The sequence below is a fragment of the Muscardinus avellanarius genome (genome assembly GCF_963383645.1).
Source record: "Muscardinus avellanarius genome assembly, chromosome: 9".
NCBI classification, from domain to species: domain Eukaryota; kingdom Metazoa; phylum Chordata; class Mammalia; order Rodentia; family Gliridae; genus Muscardinus; species Muscardinus avellanarius.
In genome coordinates, this window is record NC_137795.1 from 112543377 (window position 1) to 112565799 (window position 22423).

The 22423-nt window shown below is 45.8% G+C and overlaps 1 protein-coding gene across 1 annotated transcript in view; it reads left to right on the top strand.

Moving 5' to 3' along the window:
* RBM33 (RNA binding motif protein 33) overlaps positions 1-22423 on the top strand; it is a gene marked incomplete at both ends in the record, with an annotated part of 103117 nt that overhangs the window by 42785 nt on the left and 37909 nt on the right. Inside the window, 3 exons of the mRNA XM_080701130.1 lie at positions 4643-4851; positions 8485-8734; positions 11971-12029. Of these exons, the coding sequence (XP_080557256.1) occupies positions 4643-4851; positions 8485-8734; positions 11971-12029 (518 nt within the window). The remainder of the gene's footprint in view (positions 1-4642; positions 4852-8484; positions 8735-11970; positions 12030-22423) is intronic.

A 22423-nucleotide genomic window follows, 5' to 3' on the forward strand; every position in this document is an offset into this window, starting at 1 on the left:
CAGGAAGGGGGCGGTGGGGAGGAGGGTGAGCCAGCACTTTTTTGCTTGGTTGTCTTCAACCTCATTATTTGGATGTGACTTTTATGTTTTAAACCTGAAGTACAAAAGCAGAATCACCCATGGGTCCCTGAAGGGTCCAAGGATATTAAATTGCTTGACAGCCAACATTGCGAATGGGGACCTCTGCCCTGTGCAGCCAGCTGGCTGTGTGGCCACTGCGGACTTGTGGATCACCTGGCTTCTCTGCCCACCCCCCAACCCGAGACCCATTCTGCTTCACAGCCTGCGCCTACGCTGGTCCCTCCTGAGTGCTCACGCATCCTCGGGAGTGCCTGGCATACCCATCTTGCAGTGTGGGTTTCATTCCTGCGTCTTTTACTTCAGGACCTCTGCCTTATCTCCTTTTCTGCGGAGTCACTGCTGCTATCTTTTATTCAGAGAGCTTGGGTGAAATCTCTTTTTCTTCCCAAGGCATCCAGCAGCTGTGTAGTCACGTCATCTGGAAACAAGAGCCTAGATGATTGGTTCTTTGTGGGCGGTTAGTCCTTAGAACACGGGAGAGGGCCTAGGGTCCTTAGAGACGGAGTGGCTACAAGCCATAAACAAGTTGATTACTTACCACTCTTTTAAGTTAAAGAAAGGAATGAAATGCATTTGTTTAGAATGTGGTTGATTGGCTGGATAATAGGGCAAATAAAAATGGTGCCAAAAGGTACCTTTCTCCATATTTGTGGATCCTGATTTTGGAAACTCATGGTTGGGGAACATGAATTTCCTCGCAACTGCAAAGTTGGGCTTACACTTGGTATAAAGCATGTGTATCTATGTTCACAGCTGCACAATTCACCATAGGCAAACTATGGAACCAGCCAAGATGTCCATCAACAGATGAATGGATTACAAAACTGTGTGGCATATGTACACAATGGAATCTTACTCAGCCATTAAAAAAAACTCAGTTACATCATTTTCAGGGAAATGGATAGAACTGGAGGACATTATGCTAAGTGAGATTAGTCAGTCACAAAAAATAAGAAATCAGATGCTTTCCCTAATATGTGAAAGCTAAGGAGAAATGGGTCATAGGAGGAACTCTGTATGAAAAAGGAAATCCTATAGAGGTGCAAACAAGACAACCTAAAGGAGGGGATGGGAGGGGGGAAGAAGGAAATTCTCTAAAACACGCAACATACTTAAACATATCGAAGTCAACCACTATGCTAAGCAAGGGAAGGAGGGCTGGGGAGGGAATGGGGTGAGAATTGGGTAGGGGTTAAAGCAGTGTCGTGTACATGTATGTTCACACGAGTTTTTTACCCCAATAGGATGTATGAATATAATGCACCAATAAAAAATAAAATAACAAAAAAAGATTTTTTTCTGTCCACCAGAAGATTGGTTTCCTGAAAGAGTAACTTCGTGTTCCCGTTACTACCTTCCTCAAACACAGAGTTTATAAGTCAGGAAAGACTCACTGAGAAAAAGAGGATGCTACCACACTCATAAACTAGACACTTGCATGAATTGTTACCTGTTAGTTCCATCATTCCTCATGATAGATATCAGTCTCAGAATCTGTATAGAAGTAATTACATTTATTTAGTTATATAAAGCTGGATGCTTGTTTTTTCCATGAGGTTAAAATATCTTGCTACCAGAGTACATGTGTTGTCTCATATAACATATTTTAAAAAAATGACATTTTTTAAACATTCTGATTACAAATAAAAAGTTTTTTATGATAGTGCTGATTAGTGTTGAGAACGTTGCCTTTTTTACCCCCCTGGTACTATCGTTTGAAACCAGGGGCCTTTTACCTCTGAGCTAAACCTTCAGCTCCATTTTATTATTTATTTCGAAATGAGGTCTTGCTATGTTGCTGAGGCTGGCCTCGAACCTGGACTCCTCCTGTACCAGCCTCCCAAGTACTGGAGTTACAGATGTGTGCACCATGCTTGCTTTAGGGTCAGAAATGGTGCCCTGGTGTTCACCGTTTCCAACCCAAAAAGTTTACATGCGGAACAGTGAGTTCTTTTAAAAATTTAGAAGGAAATTATGGAATGTTTAGTCTTTTGTTCATATTCAGAAAACACGGTGTCATCTTTAATTATGGAAAACACTGATTCACGTATATGAGAATCTTGGTTGTTAAAGAGCCTAAAGCACAATTGCTGAGTCATATTTTGGATTTAGGTTGGATTAGAAGTAAAATTTTGGGCTTCCATATAAGTTAAACTCTTAGTTGGTTAGCTTTTTTCTAAGCCAGGGTTCTGGAAATTAAACCTTACAAAGAAGATCTGAGTGTCTCTTCGTACTCGGGAGGCACATGAGTGTGTTTTGTGCAGACGATGCCGTCGGGGGCAGGATTGCTGGGATGTGCATGAGCGAGGGAACCATTAGCTCTGAGTGCAGTGAGCCACGCTCTCTCCACTCAGGTAGCCCTGACCCGCTTCCTCAAAGCTCAGAGCTGTCGGTCCTGTTGCTCCAGGAGGGGACCTCAGCTAGTCTTTGAACGAAAGCACGTGTTTATTTTAGGTAGGTCTTTTTACTCTGTATCTGTGAACACACTTCCAGATTTCATGTTATACCAAGTCTCACTAGCACTTGTAAATATGTTAAAGTGTTGATTGCTTTGTCATAAAAATCTGCTTTTTATACCTACATGGTGTTCTCTTGAACTAATATCCTTAGTTAATTTTATTTTAAACAAAGGATCAGCCGGGCGTGGTGGCGCACGCTTGTAATCCCAGCGCTTGGGAGGCTGAGACAGGAGGATCGCACAAGTTTGAAGCCAGCCTCAGCTACTTAGGCTCTCAGCAACTTAGTGAGACCCTTTTTCCAAATAAAATATAAAAAGGCCTGGGAGTATAGCCCAGAAGTAGAAAGCCCCTGGGTTCCACCCCCAGTACCGCCCCCCCCAAAAAAAAGGATCTGTGGGAAAACATTTTCATGTAGTGATAAACAGTTAAAGATTGTTAGTGCCAGCAACCACCTACTGTCTTGTTTATACTGTGGTCCCTGTATCAGCAAGGTGTTAAAATTTACTTGATTAGCCGGGCGTGGTGGCGCACGTTTGTAATCCCAGCGTTTGGGAGGCTGAGACAGGAGGTTCGCAGTTCACGAACAGCCTCAGCTACTTAGTGAGGCCTTTGCAACTCTGTGAGACCCTGTTTCAAAATAAAGAATAAAAAATAGCGCTGGGGGTGTAGCTCGGAGGTAGAATGCCCCTGGGTTCCATCCCCAGTACTGAAAAACATTTTTTTTTCTTGATTCAGTTACCTTATATAAAAACCCTCAGTATCAGTTCCTATTCTTATTTTACCAAAAAAGTGTATTCCGTAAGGATTTGTTCATTTCACCACTGTTTTGCATGCAGGTATGTTTTAGTGGTTTGGAGACACTAGAGTGTAAAACTCGGTTGGGTTATGCCTCTCTACCTTTGAGTCCGGATGTAGTTCAGAAAACACTTAGAGGGAAATTAACATTTCAGTTGAAGTTACAAATGTAATTTCCATCCTGTCATATTTTGGTGACCTTTTGTGATGGCTTGTCTCAATTGGAGGAAAGCATTTTTACTTGCTGATTAAAGATGTCATTTGAAACCATTTTATTACTGAGAATAGTGAAATTAATCTTGACACTCAGAACCACTAGAAAAATAATTGCTGATTCACTGCATAAAATGTGTGTGAACCAATCATGTAGGCAAGATTAGAATAAAAGTCTTTGCTAGTTAAAAAGAGATTGAATTTTCTTTCAAATGGGGTCTAGATTCATTTGAAGGGGAGGGAAATACCTGAGAAACAGTTTTAGGAAAATGAAATGTGGTGCAGAGATTTTGGAAGAGTAGTCCAGGTGGTAGATGCAGGTGATACCTAATATTTACCCCTCACTGGGGAAGGATGCATGCCAAGGCTTCCAGTAGTATTCACCTGACCTCTGTAGAAAGTACACACTTACTCATGTTGTAAGACCTATGGTCAGAGTCCTTAGGATGAGGACCCAGGGCAAGATTCCTGGGCCAGCACCCGTTTCTTTTGTACCAGCTCCTGAGGCGTGGGGGAGGGGAGCGGCTGCTGGCGCTCCCGGAGCTTTGCTGAGCTTCACTGAGGCGGCGTCCGTGTTGGACCCTGTGGGTGGAAGTCTTTCACAAAGTGAAGTTGTTTTGTGAATATGAGAATTTGAAATGAAATTGTCTTTAAGGATTTGACTTCAGAGTGAGTTCGGTTTCTTGTTGAAGTCGCTGCCACTGTGTATTAATAATGTTCTCCTGCTGGCTCCGGTGAGCTAGGGTGGGACTGGGGGCAGAGCTGATCGCTCCATCCACCTTCGTGCCAGGTCTCGCCACCGCAGACGCCCCCAGTTGAAGGCACTGCCCAGGTGTAACGGTAGCCACTTCTTGTAGCTTTGCTCAACATCTTGTGCTGGTCTCTGGTGGAAAGACCTCCGCGTCCATAGCAGCTCATGTGTTTTATTGCACAAGGAAAGACTCCATTTCGCAGGCCCCGCCTGCCAGCAGCGTGCGTGCCGCCCTAAGCCGGAGCCACGCAGGGAGCACGAGCTGGGCCTGCTGCTTTGTCCTGTTGCTCCCCTGCGTCCGCCCAGGCCGTCGGAAGGTCTAACCGTGTTCATCTCCTCGCAGAGCTTTCAGCGGAAGCCAAGGCTGCACTGCTGGAGTTTGAAGAAAGGGAGCGGCAGCATAAGCAGGGCCGCTATGGCTCTCGGCGGGGAGCGCGGAGAGGCGGCTCTCTGACGTGTCGTGGGATGGGAGACCAGAGGAGAGACGGCAGCGACCGGGGCCGGATGAAGGACCACAGGCCTGCCCTGCTGCCTACACAGCCTCCAGTCATGGTAATCCGTGGTCTTGTTCACATCCGGAAAACAGCCGCGAGGGTGGATGCTTTTGTGCGTGGCAGCGTGGTTTACGCTGGCATGTTCTCAGCCTGACATCACAGCTAAGCTGTGGGACTGACGGCTGAAGTCCCTGCCTCTGGACCCCTGTGACTTCACACAGAGTTGAAGTTCAGTCCTGCTCATCCAGCAGCCCCAGACAGCCAGGGCTGCAACTGCTTCCAAAAGAGAAAGTGACAGCCGGTGTCCTCCCACCACCAGCCCGCAGTGGCGGCTGCTCCCCTCTCCTGCCGCGAGGGAGGAGCTGTCCTGTCCTCTGTGCTTTTGCAAGGCTGAACTTACTATAAAAAGAATCTAGGTAGTAGTTGAGTAGTATTTTTGGCACTGGGGATTGAACCCAGGGGCACTCTACCTGCAAGCTACAACCCTAACCCTACTTTTTTTTTTTTTTTTTTTGGCGGGTCTGGGGATGGAACCTGGAACCCAGGGGCATTTGACCTCTGAGCTATACCCCCTGCCCTATTTTTTACTCTTTATTTTGAAACAGGGTCTCACTGAGTTGCAGAGGGCCTCACTAAGTAGCTAAGACTGTCTTTGAATTGCAGTTCTACTTCCTGTCTCCCAAATGCTGGGATTACAAGCGTGCACCTCCATACCCGACTTTTTTTTTTTTTTTTTAAATCAGGGTCTGATCAGGTTGATGAGAGTATCACTACTTGCTGAGGCTGTCTCCCAACCTGTGATACTCCTGTCTCAGCTTCCCAAGTACTGGAATTACAGGCATGTGGCACCACACCTGGCTTAGTAGTTTTTTTTTTTTTTTTTTGCAGGTCTGGGAATGGAACCCAGGGGCATTCGACCTTTGAGCTATAGCCTCTGCCTTGTTTATTATTCTTTATTTTGAAACTGGGTCTCACTGAGTTTCGAAGAGCTTCACTAAGTACTTGAGGCTGTCCGCGAACTGTGATCCTCCGGTCTCAGCCTCCCAAATACTGGTATTACAAGTGTGCTCCACCATGCCCAGCTAGTTATTTTTGATAATACTTTTTTACTTAAATAGCAGTTTCTTTTAGAATAATTATCATATACTCTTCATAATTTTCATAATTTAAGAAAAAATGATGAAATTTTAATTTATTGAATTTCTTTTGTATTTCCTATAGGATGTCTCAGAAGCAAAGACAGGAATTGTAATTTTTTTTTTTTTTTTTTTTTTACTTCTGTTAGCTTGAGGATTTTATGTCCTTTTTCTTTGGAAGTTAATCTTGAAAAGAAACATATATACATATGTATTTTTATATGAGGGATGGAACCCAGGGGCATTCTACCTTCGAGCTAACGCCCAACCCTATTTTTTATTCTTTATTTTGCAACAGGGTCTCACTAAGTAGCTGAGACTTGGTCTTGAACCCATGATCCTCCTTATGTCATTCTCCCACATGCTGGGACTACACATGTGTGCCACCATGCCTGGCTTGAAATAAGTGTATTTAAGTCTATTTAATGCAAGAACCTGTTCATGGTCTCTTCCACGTGCCCTCCTGTGCATTTTTCTGCACTTTGTCTCTGGATAGAAGTGTTTTAGGATTCGTTTGTGAAATGGTGAAATAGAAAGGGTGACTTGGTTTAGCCTGAGCGTCCAGTTTGTGTACTAGAGAAGAGTAGGCTCAGGATGTGGGTGCCCTGAGAGGCTGGTGGTGGTGGTCACTGCTGCTGAGCACAAAGCTGATTGCTTCCTAAGTACCTCTGCCGGCACGCAGGCAGGTCGCCTCCTCTCCTTCCCTGACCTCTGTACCCACGCCTGTCCTTCCATATGTTGAACAGCCATCTCTTTTGATTTGGCCTCCTGGGGAAAATGGTTGCGCACTGGACCAGTTTTTGCATAATTGTGTCTCCATGAGCCTGAGAAAGTCAACATACTGCCTGTGTGTGTGGGGGGGAGTTCAGTGTGTGTGTGTGTGTGTGTGTGTGTGTGTGTGTGTGTGTGTGTGTGTGTGTTCAACCCAGAGTCATTCTACCTCTGAGTTATGCCTCCAGCCTTATTTGTTTCATGTTTTTTCGTTTGACAAGGGTCTGAGTTGCAGAGGACATAGCTAAGGAGCTGAGGTTGCAGTGGCCCTGCAGTCTTCCTGACTCCCCTGTGGAGGACCACTGCGAGGGAAGGTAGCAGGTGCAAGCCAGGCAGGCTCCCCATTCTGAGGTGCTGCTGTGTGTATCAGGGTGATGGGTGAGGAGAGCCTGCGCTCAGCCTTGGGGGAGCATGCGGAGGATGCTCTAGATCCACAGAACACTCCTCACAGAGATCTTTGGTTCAGAATTCAGAAGATCTTCATAATTTGGCATCATCCCAGGGAGGGTTGCTTCTTGAATTAGATGGCTGAGTGAATAGTATTCTAGTACTGCTCAATAGCTATGTGGCCACTGGTTAAAAAGTAAGCTTGCCGGGCGTGGTGGCGCACACTGTAATCCCAGCATTCGGGAGGCTGAGACCGGAGGATCGCGGTTCACGGACAGCCTCAGCTACTTAGTGAGGCCCTCTGCAACTTAGTGAGACCCCGTTTCAAAATAAAGAATAAAAAATAGGGGAGGGGTTGTAGCTTGGAGGTCAAATGCCCCTGGGTTCCATCCCCAAACCTGCCCCCCCCCAAAAAATATTAAGCTTGTCAAATTAGTTTGTTTGCATTTTGACTGATTCCCGCTGTTTGGTCCTGTAGGGCCGTTAACAGATGCCCATTTGTGGGGTCGCTTGCACCGAGCGCCGGCCTCCTGTCTGATCACGGGCTGTCCCAGCTCTCGTGGGCACAGGGCACTAGTGGTCGCTGTCAGTTTCTTCTTTTCCTGCTGCCTGCCAGGCCGAGTGTCCCCAGGATCCCAGACCGCCTGGGTTGCAGTTTCTGTGTTCTGCCTCCCCTCTTCTCCATGCTGCGGCCACACCGCCTCCCTCCCATCTCCCACACGGCCAGTCTCTCTTCCTTGGCCTCCTTCCTCCCTGCAGCAGGGTCACCTGCAGGTTCTTGCCTGCCTCTGCCTCTGCCTCTAGAGACTCCGAGTGGGGTGGGCAGGCTTGGTCCATTCCCAGGCGGAGGGCCGGGGCTGTCCTGCCCGGCCAGCCACTGTGCTCACCACAGGCAGTTTCCTTTGTTGGACTGAATCTTTTTCTTTCAAAGTTCATGCTGGCCACTTAAGAGCTGCCATTTTTTCCCTTCTTGGATTCACTGGGATAGTAGCACTTGGGACTAGGTCCAACAGCCTGTGTATCCTATGGTTTAAATATAGATTGTTACTAGGAACTGATTTATTTGTTAAATTAAAAGTTAGTCACTGTAGCTGGGCGTGGTGGTGCACGCTTGTGATCCCCGAGCTTGGGAGGTAGAGACAGGAGGGTGCGCAGGTTTAAAGCCAGCCACACTGGCTTAAGAGACCCTGTTTCCAGATAAAACATAAAAAATAGGTCTGAGAGTGTAGCCCAGAGGTAGGAGGGTTCTATCCCCAGTACCACCAGAAAAAAAAAAAAGTCAGTCCTGTAAACTTGCAACACACCAGCATTCTTTAGTTTTTTTTCTAAATGTTTTCTGTCTTTTTCTCTCCTTGTGTTTTTAGAGTCACTCTCCAAGATTAATTCCTCCTCCCCAGCCGCCACCCCCACCTCCCCCACCGCCACCTCAGCAGCAGCCGATCCGGAGTCTGTTCCAGCAGCAGCAGCTGCAGCCTCTGCTGCCCCTGCAGCACCCACATCACCCCTCCCCGCCTCAGGGCGTCCACATGCCCCCCCAGATGGAGGCTCCGAGGATGATGCTCACCCCCCCTCCCGTGACGCCACCGCAGCCCAAGAACATCCACATCAACCCCCACTTCAAGGGGACAGTGGTGGCCCCCGTCCAAGGTGCGTGGGCTCTCCGCTCTGCGGTCAGGGTGGGGCCCGTGTTGGAAGGCATGGCCAGCTTGCTCCCGAGCTCGCCGTCCCCGTTCCCTCAGACACTTTTCAGCTTGATGGCCAGCTTTGTGTCTGGGAAACGAGCTCTCGTCGTGTGTTCACGTGGGGCGCCCCGGGGGAGCTTTCTTACTGGGAAGCACAGACGGGAGGCAGTTGTTGAGCCTGCGAGCCTGTGCGTTGTCTTGCGGGGAGTGTTGGAAGTGATGAGTGCCACTTTGAGGTTCTGCTTGCTGTGCTGGCCAGAGGGGAGTCCATCCTGAGCTGTCATCTGGTGCTGCTGGTGTTGTGTGCAGCTTTTCGGAAGCACACGTCCCATGTGTGTTAGCATGTGTTGTTCTGGCCCTCGGTTGTGTTAGAGAACAGAGTGGACATTTTTCTGCAGTCGCGATCTGTGTTTAGCAGACTGAGGCAGTTCATTGGCAATAGACGTGTAAATGAGGGCTGTGAGTGACATGTTCGACAACAGTACAGCAGGAGAAAGAGCAGGGTAGAGGCTGGCCTTGACTCAGTAGGGTCGCCATCACAGCAGACCAGCAAGTTCAAGGGACTTATTCAGGGTGAGTCCAGGCCTCGTGTGTGCAAGTGCCCTGCAAAGACCAGTGTGACCAGAGCAGCGGTACGGCATAGACCTGAGTCGCAGCCCAGCACCCAGAGGACGTCAGCCCTCACTCTGAGGAACGACAGCCTGGTGTGCGCTTTAAAGGGGCTCTTCTGCTCTGTGTAGGAGGAGCCATAGAGCGGAGGCTGGTGTGTCTGTCTAGGAGGCGACCTCAGGAGCACAGAGGGACAGGACAGACCGGGGCGTGAGGGCTGAGTCGATACGGGTGGATCAGGTGGTGGAGGTACATCTCAGGTGGGGGAGACCAGAAGTTCTGGTGACACCCCACCCAGATGTGGAGGTGGCAGCCAGTTGCCAAATGGCCAACTAGTACTGGTCGGGTCAGTGCTGGCCCACAGGATCTGTAGACCCTAGAGGAAGGGGCCAGTGTTCGGGGGAGGCCGAGGATTAGAACCTGGGCACCGATATGAAGTGGGCCAGGGAGCAGGACGGGTGGCCGAGGAAGTGAGTGGCCTAGGCAGTGCTCTGCAACGGCATGCTGGCAGGTGGCTGGAGGAAGTGGGTTCGAGAGAAAGCTGTGTGAGATAGAAGCGTCAAGTCAGACGCGTAGAGGAAGGGAAAGGCTGCTGCTGCAGGCCAGAGTCCCAGAGGCTCGTCTGGCAGGACGAGGTACAGGGCCGCCATAGTGGGCTGGGAAGAGGCCTCCTGAGTAGCAGGCACCTAACTGGGGGCACGGACCTGGGGAAGGACTGGAGAAGGCCTCCCTGGGCTACACGATGCACTCTGGAGGGAGCGGGCTGGGCCCTCGAGGCTTGAGGACAGGCAGCCATCCTGTTCCTCTCGGTCTACGCCCTGTTCTGTGATAGATGTGACTGGCTAAGGCTCTGGAGGTGGTGAGCCTTAGGAGCAGCAGTGCCTTGGGGGAGCCCACCCCTGGGTGGGAGGGGCCTCCATTAGAGCCTGGCACAGCGCCTGAGGCCTGACAGACAGCAAGGACTGCTGGTGGTGAATAGTGTCAGAAGATGGGAGATGCCTGGGGAAGTCTTTGAGTGTGCTGATGCCTTCCTGTTCCAGCGCGCGCAGGTCAGGAGCATGGTGCGGTCCTGTGGCCTTGTACCGGAGGGCCGGGACAGGCCTTCCTGGTAGTCGGGTCACTGTCTGGAGACTGCTTCTGTTACGGCAGGCTGCTCCCTGCTGAGAAGCGCTAGCTGCTGGTGAGGCCTGCTGCCCCATGTGTCCCAGTCCATCTTCTGTCCTTTGCCAAATACCACAGACTGGGGGCATAAACAGATTTTCCCAGTCCAGACTTTCTCTTAGATGGAATGGAGTCAGCGGTGTGGGTGGCCTGGTTCCTTGGAGTCTTGACTCTGTCACATATGGTCCTCCCTGGATATGTGCACATCTTGTCTTTTTGTTTTGGGGGGATTTTTGTTTCTTCTACCTGGCTGGCTACACTCCCAGACCTATTTTATACTTTTTTAAAATTTGGAAACGGGGTCTCTTAAGCCAGAGAGAGACTGGCTTCAAACCAGCGCCATCCTCCTTTCTCCGCCTCCCAAGTGCGGCGCTACCATGCCCGGCTTATTTTTTATTTTGAAACAAGGTCTTGCTATATTGTTGAGGCTGTCCTCAAATCTATGATCTTTCTGTTTCAAACTACCAATAACGGAATTGCAGGTGTCACATTGACACTCTCAGCTTGTGCACATGTTTTTGGCTAAATTTTCCTTTTTGTGAGTACAGTGTAGGATAGATTGGAGCCCACCATAGAGGCCTCACTCTTCACCTTAACCACCTCATTTTAAAGGCCTTTTCCCTTGTGGGATGGCATTTGAGGCCCTGGGAGTGGGCTTCAGCATGTGAGTTTGGAGTGTGGTCAAAGGCCCGCGGTGTTTCCCACATTTCTGATCATCTGAGCGCTCCCTCTGTGCATCCAGCAACACGTTTGAACAAAAGATGCAGCACACATTAAGGGGACGTGCTTTTTCAAAATCAAGAGCAGTGTAGCCTCTAATACATTTTAACGAGCTTAGCACATCTAATTTTGCCCCAACGTGTGAAACTGACATACTTCTTCTCTACTGTGAGATTTGAATCTTTGCTCTTCTGGTAGATTGATGAGAGTTCTGCTTTTTGGAAAACAAAGACAAACTAAAAGTGTCAGTATAATAGATTATTTGATCCTTCTTTGTAAGGATGTGAGCATTTTCTCCAAATCCCAGGGTACCTGATTTTCCTTTCCCTGCTTGCCTCATTTTTTTCCTTCTTCCCTCTCCCCACTCTTAAGTGATTCTAGAGGATTTAGGTTTAAATCTCTATATGATTGGGGGCATGAAATGTAACTGAGCTTTTATACTTTGGGTAACCTGGTAAGGATGTAGAAAACAAACTACACTTGTATTTTAGAGGGATACTGGCTTCTTTTGCCTTGGCTTGTTGGAAAAAAGACCAAACCTCTCCTTTCCCTTTTTATGGAGTAGTTAATATTAAGTTCTTAAGTGTAAACCTTTTAAATGTTATAGCACATATGGCACGTGTGTGTTTTGTATTAGACTCACAGGTCGCCTTCTTTCTCAGGAGGTGTGTGTGGAGTGAGCTGGTGGTAATGTGTCGTGCTCTCTTGCAGTGCCCTTGCTGCCAGTCCCGAGCCAGCCGAGGCCTGCCGTGGGACCCCAGCGATTTCCAGTGAGTAGCAGCTGCTGCCTCTGCTGTGATGGGGAAGAGCACACATTCACTAAGAGATAGTAATACTGCACATGCAGGGGCTCCAGCCAGATACACTTGTGAGGATTGGTAAATATTGACAGGAATCTCTGCAGTGGAAAATGTTTGTTAAAAGCTTAAAGTCAATGGATTTTTGAGAGTAGAATTAATTTTGTTTAACTGTAAAATTGTTGAACCAGGATCGTCAGTAGAAAGCCTTTTGTCTTAAAGAATATGAATTCTGATTTTGTTGCTGCCCTATGTTAAGTGGGAAGAAGAAAGGCCTTGCTTTATGAGGGGTATGTATGTGGGCATGTGGCATTTGTGGGTAAATGTATCAAATTCTAGGTAATAAAACTAAGATCACTTGCTTTTCAAAAGCAGTGCCAAAGTATTTAGTGAGCTACATTATGCATTTTTAAGTGAACATTTCCGCTTTACGGTATATTTAAAACAAAACACCTATTCATACTCTCTTATGTTCAGACATTTACATCTACATGAACACATTGTTGTACTTTCTGTACTTTTTTACCTGTAACTACAAGGAAAGTGTTAACTGATTCTATTTGTTTAATATATATGTTTTACTTCATTTAAATTTTTTTTTTTTTTTTTTTTTTTGCGGGTCTGGGGATGGAACCCAGAGGCATTTGACCTCTGAGCTACACCCCCTGCCCAATTTTTTATTCTTTATTTTGAAACAGGGTCTCACTGAGTTGCGGAGGGCCTCACTAAGTAGCTGAGGCTGTCCGTGAACCGCGACCCTCCAGTCTCAGCCTCCCAAACGCTGTGATGACAGCGTGCGCCACCATGCCGGGCTTGCTTCATTTAAATTCTTAGTTTGGCTTTTAGTCAGTTCATGGCTTTATTAAACCAGTGAATGCATGTTCTCTTAAAAATCTGTAGAAAAAATAGACAAATAGACCAGACAAATAAAAATTTAATGTTAGTTGGATGTAAAGCAGAGAGAGTCTTATTTAGGCCGCATAATCTGATTTTTTAGAATCCAAATGGTTAGCCTGTGTGGTAAGCTCTTTAGCTCTGAAACTTCTGATAACATTTATACTTGTCATTTGTTAAACAAGTTTAAATGAAGAAACTGTATACAATCAGGTGATTATTCAAAAATAAGCTTGGTATGGGATTTACGGTTCTGAGTATATAGAGGCTTTCTTGATTTGTAGTTATTTGTGAATTATGATTTTTTTAAGCTGGTTCTTACTGGTCACATTTCTGTATTTAGCTGAGTTTTTTTTCTTTGGATTACTTAGCAAATTCTAAAATTATTTTAAAAAATTACTTATTTTATTGAGCACCAATTTTTATTCAAAGCAGTTATCTACATAGCTAAGTTTTATTAATTGCATTATCCAAAGATAACATGATTTTAGTCATGAGATACATTTCTTTTGATGAAGTAGCTTTATCTGCTAGTTATCACAAAGCAGCAATATTTTAAGCAGTTTTTTACCCTTTCTTGGAATTGTGAACATCTATCTAAAAGTTATCAGTGGACTTGTTCTCATGTTTCAGTTGCATTATAGGACTAGAATTTCATGGGAAAAAGCAATTACAGCCATGTGCAGTGATCCATACCTTGAATCCTGGTACTTGGGAGGATTGCAGGTTTGAGGTCAGCCTCAGCCAAGTGAGGACCTCAGCAACTCAGCAAGACCCTGTTTCACAATAGAAAATAAAACAAGGCTGGAGTGTAGCTCCAAGGTAGAATGCTCCTGGGTTCAGACTCCAGTACAAAAAAGAAAAAATCCTGGCATGTGCTTATATCCCAGGATGTGGGAGGCTGAGATGAGACGATTGCAGGTTCCAGCACAGGTTCAGCAACCTGGGAGACCCTGTTTCAAAATGAAAAGGCCTAGCTGTGTGTGGTGGCACACGCTTGTAATCCCCACGCTCAGGAAGCTGAGACAGGAGTGTTCGAAGCCAGCCTCAGCTACTTAGTGAGGCGCTTAGCAACTTAGTGAGACCTTGTTTCAAAATAAAATATAATAGCTGGGCGTGGTGGCGCACGCTTGTAATCCCCACGCTTGGGAGGCAGAGACAGGAGGATCGCGCTGGTTCGAAGCCAGCCTTGCTGGCTTAAGAGACCCTGTTTCCAAATAAAAATATAAAAATAGGCCTGGGAGTGTAGCCCGGAGGTAGAAAGGCTTCCAGAAACCCTAGTACTACCCCCCAAAAATTATGTATGTATGTATGTATGTATGTATGTATGTATGTATGTATGTATGTGTGGAGAGAGAGAGAGAGAGGGGGAGGGAGGGAGGGAGGGAGGGAGGGAGGGAGGGAGGGAGGGGGAGGTAGGTAGGTAGGTAGGTAGATCGATCGATCGATCGATCGATCGATCTGGGAGTATAGCCTGGAGGTAGAAGGCCTCTGGGTTCTACCCCCTGTACCACAAAAAAAAAAAGAAAAAAAAATCTAAAGGCCTGAAGGGTATAGCGTGAAGGTAGAATGTCCCTTAGTTCAATCCCTCTTTGCAAAATAAACTATATTTTTGTAAAAGGGAATTTACCAATTCAAGATAACTTTTAATTTCTTTTATTTATCAATTTTGGCAACAAAACTATATCTGACACTAGAAGGAGAAAACCTCTTAATACTTTGAGAATATTACAATAGGAAAGTAAAAGAAAAATTTTGTGACAGGTTGTACTTAGTTTTAGATTATAGAGTATATCAAGGATTGCCTATTTTTGAATTTTGTGCAATTAGGAACATTTCTGTAAGGAGTAAAGTATCATTTGAGATGGGCGTGTGTGGGTGACAGGAAGTAATCGGGCCGCGGGTTCATCACACGTACAATCCGAGAGCTGATTCTCAGCTCAGTTTTCACGCTTTGTGTCTACCGGCAAGCCCAGTCGCTAGATCTTACGCTGAAGTCACAGTGAACTTGTGCTGTAGAAAATCCTGCTCTACTTTCTGTAATCATTCACCCTTAGCAAAAAGAATCAAATATGGACCCTACTTAAAAAACATTGGAGGTTCTGTGCTTTTAAAAAGTCTATCAAAATTTACCTTTTAAAAAGGAGATAAACTCTAGGCTGTCTCCTCTTTTTAACTATACCACATCTTGGTTACATAACATAACATTTTTTCCCCATTTACTACTACTAGATTAAACTTGGTTGCTATGAATTAAATTTAATCCCATAAGCATTAAGTATGGGTTGACTCTGTGCTGAGTACTCTGCATAGTGCTAGTTATACTGACTGCACACACACTGATAAAATATTCACAGTAGAAGCTTAACTTGAGATTTATTCTGAGTCTGTCTGACTGATTACGTGTCCTTGTTACATACAGTTAGTTTTGGGCTGGGGAGTCTTGTGCCAGGCTTGATGAAATTGGCCGTTGAGCAAGGCGAGGCTCCTTGGGACCTCGCCTGTACGGCGCAGCCCTTTAAACACGTTCTCCTTGCTCTGCGGAGAGGCGCTGTTCTGCACACATGGTCCTGCGTGCAGGAGGTTTGTCAGGGCTCCAGGTCAAGTCTGTAGATCAACTGCAGCGCAGAGCACCGTCGTCCTGTGCACAGTGGGGCCGAGGTATCACTTCTCTTCCCCAGAGCAGTAGGCTTTACTTGCTTGAAAGTCAACCGTATAATTATATGAAGACATTAGAAATACTTGCTTTAGAACCCTGTGTCTGATATTCCCCGAGTAATACTGCCGCCAGCCCCTGCTCCCGTCCTCACTGGGCTGGAGCACAGTGCCTTGCATGTGCCAGGCCAGTGCCCTCCTCCTTCAGTCACAACACCCTGCGGATGGCGTAACACCAAGCACTGTTTTATGCAGTTATTCAACATTATTTTAAACTTCACGTCTTAGGCCAGACCATAGCATTCTAGGCCGTGCTTGATCTGTAAGACTGATATTTTTATGTCTTGCTAGTGAATATTACCTAGAGAATTGAATAAGCAGTCTTTAAAAGCAAAGATTGGGATGTCAAAGTGACAGATGTCATAAGAAAAGGATTATTGCCGGGCGTGGTGGTGCACGCTTGTAATCCCAGCATTCGGGAGGTGAAGACCAGAGGATCGCAGTTCACGGCCAGCCTCAGCCACTTCACGGCCAGCCTCAGCCACTTAGAGAGGCCCCTCGCAACTCAGTGAGACCCTGTTTCAAAAAAACAAGAACTAAGACATAGGACCAGTGGTGTAGCTCAGAGGCAGAATGCCCCTGGGTTCCATCCGCAGTACTGCCAAAGGATAAAAAGGAGTACTGTTTTTGTTCATTTTGCAAGAAATTGCTTTAGTTCTTATAACCTGGGCAGTTGGTTCTTGATTACGTTAGTCTTCATACCTCAATGTGGTTTCTAACCCCTTTCACTCTATAAGGAATTTTATGAAGTGCTTTGTAATTTAGGCTTCCTGCTAAAAGTTATGTTCTTCCCAGCATGCTGGTGTATACCTGTAACCTCAGTACTTGGGAGGCTGAGACAGGAGGATTTCAGCTTCACAGTCAGCCTCGACAATTTAGTGAGGCCCTCCACAACTTAGTAAGATCCTGTTTCAAAATAAAAAATAAAATGGGGCTGAGGGTATAGATCTGAGGTAGAATTCCCCTGGGTTTAATCCCCCAGTACCACAGAAAAATGTTTTTCATGTACTTAATTTTAGTGCTGACTTGAAATGTTCTTTCAAGTTAGATCCGAATCGTCTCTTACAAATATAAAGTATATCTCAGTTGATACCATAGCAGAGAATGACTCATCCTCATATTCAGGAGAGCAGTACTCTCCCCGGTGTAAAGTGGATCTCCGTGGTTTAAGCAGTGGTCCCTGTGCAAGCTGGTCAGCACAGGAAATGGCCTTTTTGGCTTCTGTACTCATTTCAGGACCCTGACCATAATTTCAGGAAACATTTAGTTTTCTGTTTTTATAGGGAAAAGGGGGTAGGATAGCTAGTTTCCTTACAGTCAGTTTAGGTTTGCTCTATTTGAATTGTTTTCCAAAGGTTCTTTGTTTTTCACGTTAAAGGCCTAATTGAGTTCTTTCTCCACAGACGCTGTCTCTGTTATTTCTGTCCCTAATAGGAAGTTGTGTCCTTCCCTTGTTATAAGTGTGTCTTCCAGTTATATGTTTGTCCTTGAAGATGCTCTTTGTAAACCTTACTCACTTAAAGTAGCACTAAAAGCTCTATCATTAGAATATTTTCAAGTGGTACTTTGAAATTTTTGCCAGCTTTTTTTTTTAGTCCAGATGCTAGTTTTGTGGCTCACTACCAGGCAGTACACATTTTAAAATTCGTGATCTAGGGGATTAAACCAATTCAGCCCTTTGGCTTTGTGTTGGTATGCTGGGTAAATGATCTTTCAGGTAGCCAGTTAGATACTACGTAGTTTTTCTGTTGCATAATTTCTTAATTCTCTTTATTTAAACTAAAAATTAAGATTGTGTTTAAGAGGGTACTGTACTCTTGAGGCCAGGCATAGTGGTGCATACTTGTAATCCCAGCAGAGGAATGGAGGATTGCAGTTCATGGGTAGCCTCGGTTACTTGGCAAGGCTCTTCATAACTCAGTGAGACTCTGTTTCAAAAAATAAAAAGTTAAAAAGTAAAAAATAGGACTGGTGGTGTAGCTCAGAGGTAGAATGCCTCTGGGTTCCATTTCCAGTACCGCAAAAAAAAAAAAAAAAAAAAAAATGGGTACTTTACTTTAAAGATTGAATTGAATTAGTCTTCCTAGAGGTTACATGATTACCTAGATGGACCCAGCAGATGAGGCTGCTCTGCCATGCCCCGTGCTGCCGCGTCGCGGGGAGTTTGGACTGCATGGTGGTGCGTGGTATCAGCTGGCAGTGATTGACGCTCGCTAGATGGGCCTTAAACACCATTTCATGCAAATCATGTCTGATGAGACTGCTGCATCAGATCACATTTCTCTCTGATGATAGCCCTTGCAGATGAGCGTCTGCACTTTCTTCTGTCCAGGAAGGAAGTCTTTCTTCTGAATGCTTACTGTTTTTACAACATGCCTGCAATGCCTTGTAATTATTAGCACTTAAGAGAGGCAAGGAGTGATGGGCATTCTCTCTTATCAAGTCTATGAGTAGTAGCAGAATATAGCAGGAGATCCTTCCAGCTGTCAGATGTTGTCAGGCTTGCAAGGAGAGAGCAGTTTAAAATGCAGGTGACATAATACCCAACATCCCCCACTTGCTTGTGGGTTTCTGATTAATCATGATTACCATACATTATCATACCATCAAATTTAATCATATCAATGAATTCCCATCTGCAGCAGTAACAGGAGCAGCTAAACATGATGGTAACAGCTATTAAAGAAGATGGTTTATGAAATTCAGTAACCCTTTAACTCGACTTGGTGCTCTGTCAGCGTGCACTCTACGTGCTGGGTGGAGGTAGACTGACTAAAGACTGAAGTGATGAGGACCACGATGCCCACGGCAGTCTTACTTGCTGGCTCCTTGTAGAGTAGCTGTTCTGTAAAAACTGCTTGCAAGGTGCGTTCTCACCAAGCCAACGGTTACACGGACACCTCTACCGGTCCTCTTCAGGTGGATAATGCCATTAAGTAGACTTAATCTCGAGTACACCTTGCCCTCTGCAGTGTAATCATTTAGCTTGTGAATGCCGGTCACGTAAAATGTCAAAATTCTGGGCATCCTGCTGTGTCTGGCAGTACCTGTTTTTGTTTTATTTATTTTTGTGTTTATTTATTTATGTATTTATTTAGCAGTACTGGGGATAGACCCCAGGAATTCTACCTCCAAGTTACACCTCCAGCCCTATTTTTTATTCTTTATTTTGAAACAGGGTCTTCACTAAGTAGTTGAGGCTGGCTGTGAACCTGTGATCCTTCTATCTCAGCCTCCCAAGTACTGGGATTACAAGCATGCACCACCACACCTGGCTTGTTTTGTTTTGTTTTAATGTTTATTTTTCTGGGAAGTTTTTTTTGGTGGCACTGGGGGTGGAACCCAGAGGCTTTCTACCTCCGGGCTATACTCCCAGACCAATTGTTTATATTTTATTAGAAACAGGGTCTCACTAAGTTGCTGAGAGCCTCACTAAATAGCTGAGGCTGGTTTCAAACCCGTGCAATCCTCCTGTCTCAGCCTCCCAAGTGCGGGGATTACAAGCGTGCGCCACCACGCCCGGCTTCTGAGAAGTTTTTGAATAAATAAATTTGTTTAGATGCATTTTTAGATACACTTTGAAAGAGGTCCTTAAAACTATCAAATGGCAAGTCTTCCAAAATATTAGAATTTTTTCACTGGTAATGCAGTCATTTTGGTGTCCCGGTCTGTAAGTTCTGAACAGTGCCCATAGTTTTGTGATTGCAGGGTAATGGTAAAAGACAGTGTAGTTCCCCAAGATTCCACACCTCCACAACCCAGACCTTCGCAACCCTGTGACATACATGGAGTGCCGGCAGATGCTGTGTGGCGTCTGGCTTCTGGGGCGCAGTGCCCTGAAGCGCCCTCATCTTTTGCTATCCAGTAGTTTGCCCTGTGGTTTTTGCCCTTGTCTTCTGCTGTGCAGTACTGCTGTGCCACCGTTTGTTCAGTTAGCAGAAAGTTGCTAGAAACATCTGTGTGGACGCTGGCTGTGAGAAAGTGCCTGGGCCGTGGGAAGCCTTCAGATCGGCACTTGAACACAGCCGCGCGCTTTCAGGTGACAGCTGGCTCCGCTGCTCTGCTTTCTTAGTTGTATTTTTGAACGAGGAAGTAGTCTCTGAGAGCATGCTTTGTTGAAGGTCAGCGGTGGAGGAAGAACTTAGCGTGAGTACTGTTTTCAGGTTTTGCCCAGAGCTTGCTCTCTATTTCACGGGTCAGGAAGCTGAGAATTGGGAAGACTCTTGCTTAGTCCACACAGCTGTGTGGGAGGCAGGGCTGGCACCAGGGAGTCTCATGTGAGGCCAGTCTCTTCTGCTGTATCCTCTTCTGAAAAACAAAACACATTTCAGTGAGCTCAATGAGGAAAACCGACAGACCCACTCTGGCCCCCAGGCAGGGGAATTCACTAGTTGGGCCTGCTGTGGGAGGGCTCCTTTGGAACAGATTGTGGGAAGGTACCAGAGGAGCAGTCTATAGTCATGTTGTGAAAGAGTGGAAGTAATCTTTAGTAGGTTTAGCAAAAGTAGTATTTTGGACTACAGAAAAAAATCTTACCTTGTAGTGAGGCTCTGGTTGCACTGCTTGGACCAATAACATTGCCTTAATATTTAAATCTATGTGGTATTTTTTCCCCTCTTAACTACAAAACCTAGTATTGGCCCTGGACATATGCTTCTTGAAAATGTTTGACATGCATCTTTAAATACAAAATACCTTCTAGGAAAATGAATGTAGGTATTTAAATGAGACACAACCTGAGGGGGGCCTCTGGGGAATGCTAAGATAAGGGGATTAGCACATTGTGATGGTGGGCTGTAATTTTAATTATGTCAAGGGTCACTAGTGGTCTTTATTCTTTGCATTTAACCCATTTAATCAGAATTAACAGGTGTTCTTAAGTGTCAATTGATTTCTTATAGTTCTTTGCATTTTAAGTGAGATTAGTAAATGAAAACATATTATAGAGAAAGGTTGTAATTATTGAAAAATTCATGAAGTTTCAGTGACATTGTTAAAGTATTTAATTAGTCTTATTAAAACATACAGACTGACCCTTTTAGGGAAGCCGATAAGTCACATAATAATGATTGGAGTCTTTTTATTCCTGGCTTTGTACGATTAACTTTGTGCTAAGCAATTTATGCAAAGTTTTCATCTTTTTTTGGTAACGAGTTATCAGTTCTTGAATAGGATTAATAGAGATAGCATCATGTAATTAACAAGAGATGCAAAAAAAATGAAAGTACAATTTGTGTAAGAAGTATGAGAGAATGATACTTTCTTACCCTGAATTTTCAAAGGGATATGAATAAAAGCATAAACAGCAGTTATTTGAAAGATTGAAGTCTTTTAGGTTGTGTGTGTATGTGTGTGTGTATGTTACTAGGAGTAGAATTCAGCAGCATTCTACCTTCGAGCTATACCTCATCATCCCTATTTATTTTTTTATTTGGAAATAGGATCTTACTAAATTTAAGAGGGCCTTGATAAGTTGCTGAGAACAGGTCCTGAACCTGTGATCTTCCTGTCTCAGTCTCCCAAGTACTGCGATTACAAGCATGCACCACCATACCCAGTGTCTTTCCTTTTATTTATTTATTTTTTTTGATGGTACTGGGGTTCCTGGAAGCCCTTCTACCTCTGGGCTACACTCCCAGACCTATTTTTATATATTTTTTATTTAGAAACAGGGTCTCCTAAGCCAGCGCACGCGGCTGGCTTCGAACCTGCGCGATCCTCCTGTCTCCGCCTCCCAAGCGCGGGGATTACAAGCGTGCGCCACCATGCCCGGCGTGTCTTTCCTTTTAAAAGGTAAAATTATTTTAGTACTAAAAGTCTTTGTTAAGTGAAGTAGTCACAACTTTAAGTCTTTTTAAGTCTACATTTGGAAGAGGAAATGAGGATAATTTTTATCATTTTATGCCCATGAAATAGTAGAAGTGACCAAATGAGTGCTAAAGTCAGGGACCTTGCTACGTAGTGCCCTCCAGTCTTGGAACCACAGTCTCTGTGGATCTGGCTCATCAGAATTGTGCTAAAAGAGAAAGAGCATTCCTAAACCTTGGGTCTGGAGACACAGGCTCTTGTCCTAAGCCGTCACTCATGATGATGGAGTTTTGAACTGTTTGCTTTTAACATTAAACCTGGGGTGTCACCAAAGCTTACTCTACTAGGCTGGGTCAGGAGTAATGCTCATGCAACAGAAAACTCAGCTATAGTGACTTGAGACACCAAGTGCTTCATTGTTTTCATAAAAGTGAGAATGTCCTGGACTGGTACAGCCGCTTTAGGTTGCTGGGGCCCATGTTCTTCTATCTAACCACCAGCTGAGCGTATTTGCCTGCATCCAGACCCAGGCAGGGCAGGAGTGCCCAGCCGAGGCACCGAGCTGAGCCATTTAGCGCACGGGCTCTGTCCACCTGGAGACTGCCAGCCGCTGTTGGCTGGAGGCCTCCCGGGAGGACGTGAGGCCTCCTGGGAAGCGGGACTGAAGGGCATGGAGCCGGCAGCTCGAGAGGGAGCTCCTGGAAGGTAGGTAGTCCTGGGAGAAGCAGCCCCCTCAGGCCTGTGGTTGGACGGCTCACCTCGCAGCCTGAAACCCTCGGTGCCAGCCAGGCCCTCTCTCAGGCCCCAGCAGCCTCTGCGGGAGGAGAGGGGAGTTGAGGGAGGAGGTCTTGTTCAGTTGCTGAGGTCTGGGCTGCACGTGTCCCTTGTGCTCAGGTCACTGCAGAGCTGGGTCTCGTGGCCATGTGACCTGCAGGAGCCTGGGGAACTCC